Below are 12,103 nucleotides of genomic sequence, written 5' to 3'. Positions count from 1 at the left end.
CATATGCACTCAATACTTGGTTGGGGATCCTTTTGCATGAATTACTGCATCAGTACAACATGGCATAGATGCAATCTGACAGTAGCTCTGCTGAGGTGTTAAGGAAGCCCAGGTTGTTTCAATAGAAGCTTTCAGCTCATCTGTTATCTTGGTTCAGGGGTACTTCAGCCTCACCTTGATAATACCCTATAGATTTTCTATGGGTTTTAGTTCAGTGCACACACAGGGAGAACATGCAGAAAGACCCCAGACAAGGAATTGAACCCAGGACCTTCTTGCTCCAAGACAACAGTGCTACCAACTGCTCCACCATGCAGCCCAACATCACAATGTGTATTATAAATATATAGTACAATAGTTTCACTTTTCACATTGAATTATTTTAAAAAATGAGCTTTTTGCAGCAATGGGTTTATTGAAATTTACGTATATAGTAAAGAGATGCAAAGCAGGAACAGTGATGTTACAGCACTTGCTCCAATTTATTTTGGAGGAATTTGTATTTGATTATAATCCACACAAATTACCTTAAAACCAAAAAGGAAGAACAAAAAGCAAAGTATAATCTGTTTTCTCTCTTGCAGGTAAGATTTAACTATAACTAAATAAATAGCTTTTTGTTTGTATGTTATTTTCTTATCTTTAGTTGTGAGAGGCAGACACAGTTATGAATATTTAACCCAACATAAAGTGCTGCTTGTTGAAATCTATTCAGTTCAGAGCGCTATAAGAGGAAAATGCCACAAACTGAAGGTAAAGAAATTTGTTGATGCGTTGAGTGGGTTGTTGCCACTAGATGGAGACAAATATCATTTAATGTTTTTATCCCGATGCGTGTGTCTGAACAGCATTCTCAGGTGCAGCTGAAAAGAAATGGTTCTTCTCCGAATAAAGAAGACTATAAGTAAGTTCAATAGTAAAATAGCCTTATTGAAATCATGGAAAAGTTTAGGTCTGTAGCAGTACAGACAGACCAAAAGTTAATTGCTTCAGACATGAAGCACTTTCAGATAACTGGTTCACTTTAAATCATATTGAAACTTAAGTCAATGTTTATGTTTATTCTTCGCTCTAATATCTCTGTTTTCTAATTCTACATAAACAAACTTCTCAGTGAAATACATTTCTGCCACCTAGTGACATGAGACTGTAATGGCCATTTGGAGCTCCAAAGGAATTTATTTATTTATTAGCATTTGCCTTTCTTCAGTCATCACATTTTTGTATTTCTTACTATGATGAACCATTTTGTAGGGAAATTCAGAAAAACAGACTAATATTTCTAAATGCATCTTTCTGTTAATTCCTATATGCTGTGCTGTTATTTGGTCAGATGGTAAATTGGATAAAGACTTATTCTCTCCATGATACATTCCTGGTTAGGGTACACTGGCCCTCTTCTTAATCCCAGAGTATATTTTAACTATTTTTGTTGAAACGTTTAGTTTAGCCTAATGAAAACAGCTCTTTATTTCCATCTCAGGAACATGACTAAATTACTCTGGATGGCTGTACCTTCACCTCAGTGCTGCTAAGTTGAAGATCTTTTTGAACTGATTATGTCCCTTAGCTCAAACATAGTACAAGGCTTATTGGATTGCCTTCCTTCATCTGCCTTTAATAATCTAAATCATTCTTTTTCATCCTGACTCATTAAAAAACTGCAGCAAAAAAATCCCAGGTCTACATACGAAGCTCTCAATGAGTAAAATCTGTCATATCTTAAAGACCCCAAAACCTCCGTTTGAGCACCCCCCTCACAGACTGGAGGCTTTTCTCTGGATTATAGATTATCTGAAAGTAGAATGGGAGCAGAGGATTTAGTTATCAGGCTCCTTTCTTGTTGAACCAACTGCCAGCAATGGGTTCAGAAAACGGACACAATTTCTACTTTTAGGACTGGGGTTTGCTGTGGCGACCTCGAACCATCCATTTAGTCATAAGTCTTGGCTGCTGGGAGACCTCCCATAATGCTGTCAGTAACTGTTTGGCTTTGTTCTTTTATCATGTATCCACCCACCAACACATTAGCACAGTCTAGTTCTGCTGGAGGTGTCACCCAGTTAAAAGACAGTTCTCATTTCCACTGTCCCCCACCACCACACATATGCTGAGAAATAAATATTGAACATAAGGGACAATTTAAATCAATTAATGTAAAATAAAAAAGTGTTAGTCGAAAATTATCATCAGTATGACCATGATGATAATCTTGGAGTTCTTCCACACAGGATAAAAATTATACATTTGGGATTAGAAATATCATTTGGACTTGAGATAGTCCTCCTTCCTTATTTTTTCACACTCTTGCAGTGCACCTGTGCCACTGGCAGCAAAACAGCAGCGAAACAGACCCTCAGAATGATGCTACCACTACCGTGCTTGGCAGTTGGTATGGTAGTTTAATCTTTGTCTTGTATGACCTAATAACGTCTCTCCAGCAGTTATTTCAGTTGTCCGTACAGGCACATTAGAGCTTTCAATCAAGCATGAAGGTGTCAGTTTTGCTGCAGGGGTTTCTATTCTGGTAGTTAACATCTCATTTAAAGGAGATGTAACACTTAGCTCACTGTGGATGGTGACTATGATGTTGCAGCAGCTTCCAAGTTTATGAAAGGGTTAAGCCTTGGTGTGTTATCAATTTCTCTAAACAATTTCCTTTTATCTGATGGGGACAGATTTGGTCAGATGGTTGAAGCCTGAACACAACTGTGTGTCCCATGGACAATGACCCTAAACACGTCCAGACAGATATTGAATTAGGTTAACTATCAATGTAATTATCATGTTATGTAGCAACTGGTAAAAAAAAAAAAATGCCTATGACTCAAAATTAAGAAAGACTTTGTGGATGATCTTAAATGTAAACAGAAGGATTTTTAATTCAATTCTAAATTGGACTGTGAGCCAATGGAGCTGCTGAAGAACTCGGGTTATGTGGTGAAATGAAGAAGTTCCAGACGTGACACGAGCAGCTGAGTTCTGAACCATCTGGAGCTTATAGAGGAATTTTTGAGGCAGAAGAAAAGAGTTGCAATAATCAATACGGGAGGTGAGGAGGCTGTGGACCAGAACTGAGGCTGAGTGAGGGGAAAGGGAGGGAAGGAGATGATTAATGTTGCATAGAAAATATGCAGACCAGGTGATGTTAATGTGAGAGGTTAAAGATAGACACCCAGACTCTTAACCAGTGGTGAGGGAGAGACTGTGAATATGAAGCTCACAATTGAAAGAGAAAAACTGTCTATTTTGGATAATACTGATTTTGTTCCTATAATAAGAAGCTCAGGAGATGAAGGAAGAGGGTGGGAGTACAGCATTGGGTTTACTGGATAAGTAGACGTGGGTGTCATCTGCGTAGCAATGGAAATGAATGTTAAATTTATAGAAAATATTGCCTAGGGGGAGAAGGTGAATGATGAAGAGTAGGGGTCCTAGGACAAAGTGCTGAGGCACACCAGATGTTACAGGAGAGGGGTGGAAACTGAAGTACTTAAGTGGGATGGTCACAAAGGTAGGAGTAAAAAAGTGGCACAAAATGGGAAGAAATTACAGGTGTTCAGAGGGAAGAAGGGGTAGGAAATAAACACTGGTTAATTTTGTGTATTTTCTCATTAAAGAAAAGCCTCATGGAAATACAGTTATCGGTTATGTACAGATGTGGAGATAGTGAGTCCATTTGTTTTGTAACTGGTGGGTTGCCGGTTCAAATACCTTGTCCATCAAAGTTGTTTGTCCGTGGGCAAGACATTTGACCCGCATTGCCTGCTGATGGTGGTCAGAGGACCCGGTGGTGCAAATAAAACGGCATCCAGTCTGCCCCAGGGCAGCTGTAGCTATGATGCATTCTACCACTTTCAGCTTGTGAATATGTGGATGACTGATTGTAGGGTAAAGCACTTTGGGGTCCATGACAAAGCGCTATACAAGTGCATGCCATTTACCATTTACCATCTGAGTTTTATGCGTTATTTCTGAATAGTGAGGCCAGTTTTATTATGCAGTCTCTTAAATTGTCGACCTTTGGCCGTCATAGACTGGAGTTCAGGGGTAAACCAGGGGGGAGTACGGGAGAAGGTTACATTTTGGTTATCACCAGCGCAAGACAGTTCAGAACAATGTTAAAACTATCTGTATATTGAGAGGCCAGCTTATGTGGGGTGGAAGAAGAATCAGAAATCAGAGTTCTGGACAGGTGGGAAAAGAGGGTAGTGATAATAATGTTCTTAATATTCTGGAATGAGATGAGGCATGGTGTTGTGGTTATACAGACATGGAGGGAAATGATAAATGAGCGGAGGACATGGTCTGTTATCTGAAGTTTAGACACCATTATTACTAATGTTGTTGCAGTGAGGGCATTTGTTACAAATCAAACGACACTATTTTTATTTTTTGAGGTAACATAAAGGGTACACTGACTTACAGTCATTATGAAAAATGTCAAAGAAATTATAACTTTTTGCAAATACATTACTTAACATTGTTTCCACCTCACACATTTCTTCAGTTTCTTCTGTGGTGTCTTTTCTTTAGCATTTAAGCATTTTAAATACATTTCTTAAATATGCAGCCTTCATCTTAGTTTTAACTTGCAGAAACAAAGAAACAAAAAACCACACTTTAATAGTTCAGAACTTATTTGTAAGTATACATGGGAATAAGGAAACAGTGCCTCACAGTGTTTTTTTTTTTTTTGTTCTTATTTATGGTATTATCATGACATATAACAGTACTATTAATCAAATTTATAAATGTAGATAGAAATACAAAAGCAAAAAAGGATACCTGATTTTCTCCTAAATATTTTCTAAAATCTCTTTGGGTTGTAGGTGCCTTGAAATCCAAAGTTACGATTCCCTAGAAATAAAAACATATTCATATGTTTTTTTGTTCTGAAAACCTTAATTTAAAACAGATTAATGAATATGACATATAACAGCATAGTCACCCTTTCTTCTGTTGGAGAAATCAAAGAAATCTTCCTCGAAAGGCAGTGAGTCAATTTGGTTTATTTTCCTAAAAATAACCAAAAAAAGAAAAATTTATTTTCTCTCAATGATTATAAACAAAAACAAATGTAAGTATTACCAGTTGGGGAACCAGGCTATAATAACCCACCAACGTCTTTTGTGTCTTCTCCTGACAACAAAAATGGTAATGATGATGCTGATCAGGAGTACCACAGCCAGAGATCCAAACAGTGCTCCATAGAAACCTGGACCTCTGTTGACAAACTCACATCTCGGACCATGGTACTGCTCCAAACTGTTTTGATAGCAACTGACGTAAGGAGTACATGAGAATAGCAATAGTCACATGATGGGGAAAAACAGATCATGTGTTTAATCTTACAATAGAGACAAAAAGCATATTATAGTTTACCTGCACACAGGTCCTTTATAAATGTCATTTAAACAATTTCCATGTTGATGGCAGTAGTCAGGATTAGTTTTGCAAGGTCCAGCACACCGCCATACCCCATCACTGATCTCTGCAGTGTAATTGGCAAACTGGGAGCAGTTTACCAAAGGCTTCAGATCTGCAATGCCTGTTTCATGAAAATTATTGTTAATTTAATTTAGATATATTCATAGAGGAAATATTTACTGACATTATTTTTTAAAGCAAACCTACTTGTAATCAGAGGTGGCTGCAACGTGAGTCTGTTAAACGACACATTACTCCTAAAAACCTGAGAAATGTTAACGAGGTTCCTTGTGTCATTTAAGATATCAGTCAGCACACGGTCAAGCTGATTGTTGAGAAACTGTATCTGAGTTTCATTGTTTAGATAGTTGTACTGCACCATGCTCTCTGAGACAATGCTTCCATTTCTGTTGTAAAAAATCATAAAAATCTTATTTACACGAGACAAAAACCCTGCATTCAAATTAAAAAACTACCAAATGTTACTCAGATCTTAACCAGGAATGCTTGATGAAAACTTACGTTAATTTCACAACTTCTACAGCTTTATAGGCTTCTGGGTCTGCCTTTTTGCACAGGGCTTCCAGCTAAAAGACAGATGATGCAATTTATATTTCTGGACAATGATCAACAAAAACACATAAAGAAACATCTGCAGTAATGCCATGTAACTATTCTTGGAGACTTGACAAACATTATAAAACACAGAAGTTAATTAACAATGCAAAATCCAACTATGAAAATTAAAAATGAAAAACAAATTCTCTACCTGTGGTTGTAATTTCTTTATAAATGCCAAAGATTCAGGTGAACCTAAAGTCTTAAAAGCATCCTGAAAATCAATGAAGATTTCCAAAGTAATACTGGCATTCCGAGTTGGCAGAGCTGAAAAATAAAAGGTGAAATTGTTATAATCTTACTGCAGTACTTTTATTGACATATCCCAAAAACCTGGGAAATACACTTAAACATTAAAATTCTGTAACTAGCTTAAATAGTAAATAACAGGAAAATATCAGCGCAAATGCAACACATGTTTAAGTTTGTCAAGGAGTAATGTAAAACAAATGTTTTTATAGGGACATGCATTCAAAGAGAACAAATGTTTTGGAGAAAGACAAAACTGGTAAACCAGATACTGTATTTACAGAATGTATTTTATAAATAATACAACATACATTTTGACTGAGATTACAAACTAACTTCAAATTTTAAATCTAATCAGTATTAACTGCGTGCCCACAAACTTGCTGTAACCATTAAAATGTAAAAGTTGCACTTTGTTTTGCATGATGCTGATTTGACCTTACTTTTAAAATGCATTTTACATATTATAAATGAAGACAAAGATAAGTAAAGCAACTGGAAATATTATTTCAATTCCATGAAAGAAAGGTTGTTGAACTTTTCATTCCACAAAAACACAGCAACAGAGAAGTATCTGTGTTTGTAAGAGCTGTCTAAGACAAAAGTACTGACATTAAATTAAAAATTAACAAAAAACCTAACTTTAACATTAAACGAAATGAGTGTGGGGATAAATCATCTTACCAATCTGTGGAGTTATGTCATTTTGTCCGAAAGAGCAGACATTTCCAAAGACAAAGTCTTGACATTGGCACTGGCAGGTATCAAGAGTAACATTAAAGAAACAGGTTCCCCCATTGCACTGACAGTTGCTACACTGAGGTGTTGTAGACAGTGTTGACACAGAGGCAGCAGTATTTGAGAAGGACTCAGCAGGTGATGTTGGCTCACTTACAGTTCTTGCTGTGTTTCTACTGTAGACCTTTGATGTGACTACAGCCGTGGAAGCTGATGGTATTGACTGAGATGTTTCAGGACTCAGACTTGATTGTTCGGCTGTTTTTCCATAAGTTGTAGCAGTAAGAGGAGTTGTTTTATGGGGAACTGTTGCATCAATTGTAGAAGTAGGATTTGAAGGTAAAGAAATTGGGGAAGTTGGTTTAAGCACATCGGTTGTGACAATTGAAGTTATAGTTGCCGAAGCTTGAGTTTGAGCCTTTGTAGTCGTTGATGGGTAGAAAATGGATGTTGCTTCAGAAATGGTGTGTACAGATGCTGCAGACGTCGGGTAGGTGGTAGTAAGAAATGTGGTTTCTGGAGAGTTTGTCATGATCTCATCAGATTTTGTTGTAGTAAGACCACTGACAGGAAGCTGAGTGACAGTGGATATTGTTGGTTGAACATTATCAGTAAATGTTGGTGTTGTGTGATTTGTTGTTATTGCTGACTGAGTTAACTTTGGATCTGAAGAAGTCAATGTTTCCATAGATGTGAAAAAGGAATCTGTAGATGGGATTGTGACTTCAGATGTTCCTTGACTATTTGATGGGTGCAACGATGTCATACTTGATATACTTGAAACAGTAGTGTGAGCGAGAGATGTTTGAGTCAACTCAGTAGTGAGAGGAGGACTACTGGAAGGTGAAGTGTGGGATGACTCTCTATCTTTGGTGGAAAATGTTGATTCAGATTGATCCATGGTTGTTGTCACACTCTGTCCATTTGATGTTAACGTTGATATTGATTGTGTTATTTCAGTAGGGGAAAATGTGACAGCAGATGTAGACTGCATCTCTGTTGATGAATACTTTGTTGGAAGTGTTTCTTGACTTGCCGATGGATGTGTACTTGTTACTGATGTTTTACCACTGTCTCCTGAAGATGTCAATGGAAAGTTAGTGGTCACTGGTGACATGTCAGAATGATCCATGTTGGTTGTTCCTGTCAGTCTGTTTGTGGTAGGTTGGGAAGCTGATTCTGTAGAATGTTCAGTTTCAGTGGACTTTCCCATTGTTTGAGGTGTGGACCCAGTCACTGTAGTAGGAAGAGCCTTTGTTGTTGGTGTTTCCTGGCTAAACGATGATGTTGTAATAGATGTTGAAACTGTTATAGAAGGGGTCTTTGTTGCAGGTTGGTCTGGGGTACTTGACACCTCTGAGTTTGTTGTAGGTCTGGTTTCAGTTGTATTGGTGGTATGAGTTGAAGATGTTTGAGAAGTCTGGGAGCTAAAATCAGAGATGCTTGGGCTTGAAGTTCCAGTGGATTTCGTTGTAGTAATAAATGTATGTTCTGTGTTAGAGGAGATCTTTGTTATTGCTGACGTTCCCCAGCTGCTTGATAGCTCTGAATTTGTTGTGGTTCCAGTGACAGTTGCATCAGTAGCATGAGATGGAGATGTTTGAGTCAACTCAGTAGTGAGAGGAGGACTACTGGAAGGTGAAGTGTGGGATGACTCTCTATCTTTGGTGGAAAATGTTGATTCAGAATGATCCATGGTTGTTGTCACACTCTGTCCATTTGATGTTAACGTTGATATTGATTGTGTTATTTCAGTAGGGGAAAATGTGACAGCAGATGTAGACTGCATCTCTGTTGATGAATACTTGGTTGGAAGTGTTTCTTGACTTGCCGATGGATGTGTACTTGTTACTGATGTTTTACCACTGTCTCCTGAAGATGTCAATGGAAAGTTAGTGGTCACTGGTGACATGTCAGAATGATCCATGTTGGTTGTTTCTGTCAGTCTGTTTGTGGTAGGTTGGGAAGCTGATTCTGTAGAATGGTCAGTTTCAGTGGACTTTCCCATTGTTTGAGGTGTGGACCTAGTCACTGTAGTAGGAAGAGCCTTTGTTGTCGGTGTTTCCTGGCTAAACGATGATGTTGTAATAGATGTTGAAACTGTTATAGAAGGGGTCTTTGTTGCAGGTTGGTCTGGGGTACTTGACACCTCTGAGTTTGTTGTAGGTCTGGTTTCAGTTGTATTGGTGGTATGAGTTGAAGATGTTTGAGAAGTCTGGGAGCTAAAATCAGAGATGCTTGGGCTTGAAGTTCCAGTGGATTTCGTTGTAGTAATAAATGTATGTTCTGTGTTAGAGGAGACCTTTGTTATTGCTGACGTTCCCCAGCTGCTTGATAGTTCTGAATTTGTTGTGGTTCCAGTGACAGTTGCATCAGTAGCATGAGATGGAGATGCTTGAGTCAACTCAGTAGTGAGAGGAGGACTACTGGAAGGTGAAGTGTGGGATGACTCTCTATCTTTGGTGGAAAATGTTGATTCAGAATGATCCATGGTTGTTGTCACACTCTGTCCATTTGATGTTAACGTTGATATTGATTGTGTTATTTCAGTAGGGGAAATTTTGACAGCAGATGTAGACTGCATCTCTGTTGATGAATACTTTGTTGGAAGTGTTTCTTGACTTGCCGATGGATGTGTACTTGTTACTGATGTTTTACCACTGTCTCCTGAAGATGTCAATGGAAAGTTAGTGGTCACTGGTGACATGTCAGAATGATCCATGTTGGTTGTTCCTGTCAGTCTGTTTGTGGTAGGTTGGGCAACTGATTCTGTAGAATGGTCAGTTTCAGTGGACTTTCCCATTGTTTGAGGTGTGGACCTAGTCACTGTAGTAGGAAGAGCCTTTGTTGTTGGTGTTTCCTGGCTAAACGATGATGTTGTAATAGATGTTGAAACTGTTATAGAAGGGGTCTTTGTTGCAGGTTGGTCTGGGGTACTTGACACCTCTGAGTTTGTTGTAGGTCTGGTTTCAGTTGTATTGGTGGTATGAGTTGAAGATGTTTGAGAAGTCTGGGAGCTAAAATCAGAGATGCTTGGGCTTGAAGTTCCAGTGGATTTCGTTGTAGTAATAAATGTATGTTCTGTGTTAGAGGAGATCTTTGTTATTGCTGACGTTTCCCAGCTGCTTGATAGTTCTGAATTTGTTGTGGTTCCAGTGACAGTTGCATCAGTAGCATGAGATGGAGATGTTTGAGTCAACTCAGTAGTGAGAGGAGGACTACTGGAAGGTGAAGTGTGGGATGACTCTCTATCTTTGGTGGAAAATGTTGATTCAGAATGATCCATGGTTGTTGTCACACTCTGTCCATTTGATGTTAACGTTGATATTGATTGTGTTATTTCAGTAGGGGAAAATGTGACAGCAGATGTAGACTGCATCTCTGTTGATGAATACTTGGTTGGAAGTGTTTCTTGACTTGCCGATGGATGTGTACTTGTTACTGATGTTTTACCACTGTCTCCTGAAGATGTCAATGGAAAGTTAGTGGTCACTGGTGACATGTCAGAATGATCCATGTTGGTTGTTCCTGTCAGTCTGTTTGTGGTAGGTTGGGAAGCTGATTCTGTAGAATGTTCAGTTTCAGTGGACTTTCCCATTGTTTGAGGTGTGGACCCAGTCACTGTAGTAGGAAGAGCCTTTGTTGTTGGTGTTTCCTGGCTAAACGATGATGTTGTAATAGATGTTGAAACTGTTATAGAAGGGGTCTTTGTTGCAGGTTGGTCTGGGGTACTTGACACCTCTGAGTTTGTTGTAGGTCTGGTTTCAGTTGTATTGGTGGTATGAGTTGAAGATGTTTGAGAAGTCTGGGAGCTAAAATCAGAGATGCTTGGGCTTGAAGTTCCAGTGGATTTCGTTGTAGTAATAAATGTATGTTCTGTGTTAGAGGAGACCTTTGTTATTGCTGACGTTCCCCAGCTGCTTGATAGTTCTGAATTTGTTGTGGTTCCAGTGACAGTTGCATCAGTAGCATGAGATGGAGATGCTTGAGTCAACTCAGTAGTGAGAGGAGGACTACTGGAAGGTGAAGTGTGGGATGACTCTCTATCTTTGGTGGAAAATGTTGATTCAGAAAGATCCATGGTTGTTGTCACACTCTGTCCATTTGATGTTAACGTTGATATTGATTGTGTTATTTCAGTAGGGGAAAATGTGACAGCAGATGTAGACTGCATCTCTGTTGATGAATACTTGGTTGGAAGTGTTTCTTGACTTGCCGATGGATGTGTACTTGTTACCGATGTTTTACCACTGTCTCCTGAAGATGTCAATGGAAAGTTAGTGGTCACTGGTGACATGTCAGAATGATCCATGTTGGTTGTTCCTGTCAGTCTGTTTGTGGTAGGTTGGGAAGCTGATTCTGTAGAATGTTCAGTTTCAGTGGACTTTCCCATTGTTTGAGGTGTGGACCCAGTCACTGTAGTAGGAAGAGCCTTTGTTGTTGGTGTTTCCTGGCTAAACGATGATGTTGTAATAGATGTTGAAACTGTTATAGAAGGGGTCTTTGTTGCAGGTTGGTCTGGGGTACTTGACACCTCTGAGTTTGTTGTAGGTCTGGTTTCAGTTGTATTGGTGGTATGAGTTGAAGATGTTTGAGAAGTCTGGGAGCTAAAATCAGAGATGCTTGGGCTTGAAGTTCCAGTGGATTTCGTTGTAGTAATAAATGTATGTTCTGTGTTAGAGGAGACCATTGTTATTGCTGACGTTCCCCAGCTGCTTGATAGTTCTGAATTTGTTGTGGTTCCAGTGACAGTTGCATCAGTAGCATGAGATGGAGATGCTTGAGTCAACTCAGTAGTGAGAGGAGGACTACTGGAAGGTGAAGTGTGGGATGACTCTCTATCTTTGGTGGAAAATGTTGATTCAGAATGATCCATGGTTGTTGTCACACTCTGTCCATTTGATGTTAACGTTGATATTGATTGTGTTATTTCAGTAGGGGAAATTGTGACAGCAGATGTAGACTGCATCTCTGTTGATGAATACTTTGTTGGAAGTGTTTCTTGACTTGCCGATGGATGTGTACTTGTTACTGATGTTTTACCACTGTCTCCTGAAGATGTCAATGG

General features: G+C 38.8%; 1 protein-coding gene across 1 annotated transcript in view; it reads right to left on the bottom strand.

Moving 5' to 3' along the window:
• Positions 1-4,365: 4,365 nt before the first annotated feature.
• Positions 4,366-12,103, bottom strand: part of LOC124856576 (mucin-16-like) — a 33,198-nt gene continuing 25,460 nt past the window's right edge. The window contains exons 1-8 of the mRNA XM_047347166.1: positions 6,982-12,103; positions 6,200-6,315; positions 5,953-6,017; positions 5,638-5,837; positions 5,386-5,551; positions 5,122-5,283; positions 4,952-5,019; positions 4,366-4,860 (exon numbers count right to left, since the gene is read on the bottom strand). The exon at positions 6,982-12,103 is cut by the window's right edge and continues 25,460 nt beyond it. Coding sequence (XP_047203122.1) covers positions 4,811-4,860; positions 4,952-5,019; positions 5,122-5,283; positions 5,386-5,551; positions 5,638-5,837; positions 5,953-6,017; positions 6,200-6,315; positions 6,982-12,103 — 5,949 coding nt within the window. The 3' untranslated portion in view covers positions 4,366-4,810. The remainder of the gene's footprint in view (positions 4,861-4,951; positions 5,020-5,121; positions 5,284-5,385; positions 5,552-5,637; positions 5,838-5,952; positions 6,018-6,199; positions 6,316-6,981) is intronic.

Source organism: Girardinichthys multiradiatus, chromosome 20 (assembly GCF_021462225.1).
Source record: "Girardinichthys multiradiatus isolate DD_20200921_A chromosome 20, DD_fGirMul_XY1, whole genome shotgun sequence".
NCBI classification, from domain to species: Eukaryota; Metazoa; Chordata; class Actinopteri; order Cyprinodontiformes; family Goodeidae; genus Girardinichthys; species Girardinichthys multiradiatus.
The sequence above is the reverse complement of the archived record's forward strand: the minus strand, read 5'-3'. Positions and strand labels throughout refer to the sequence as shown.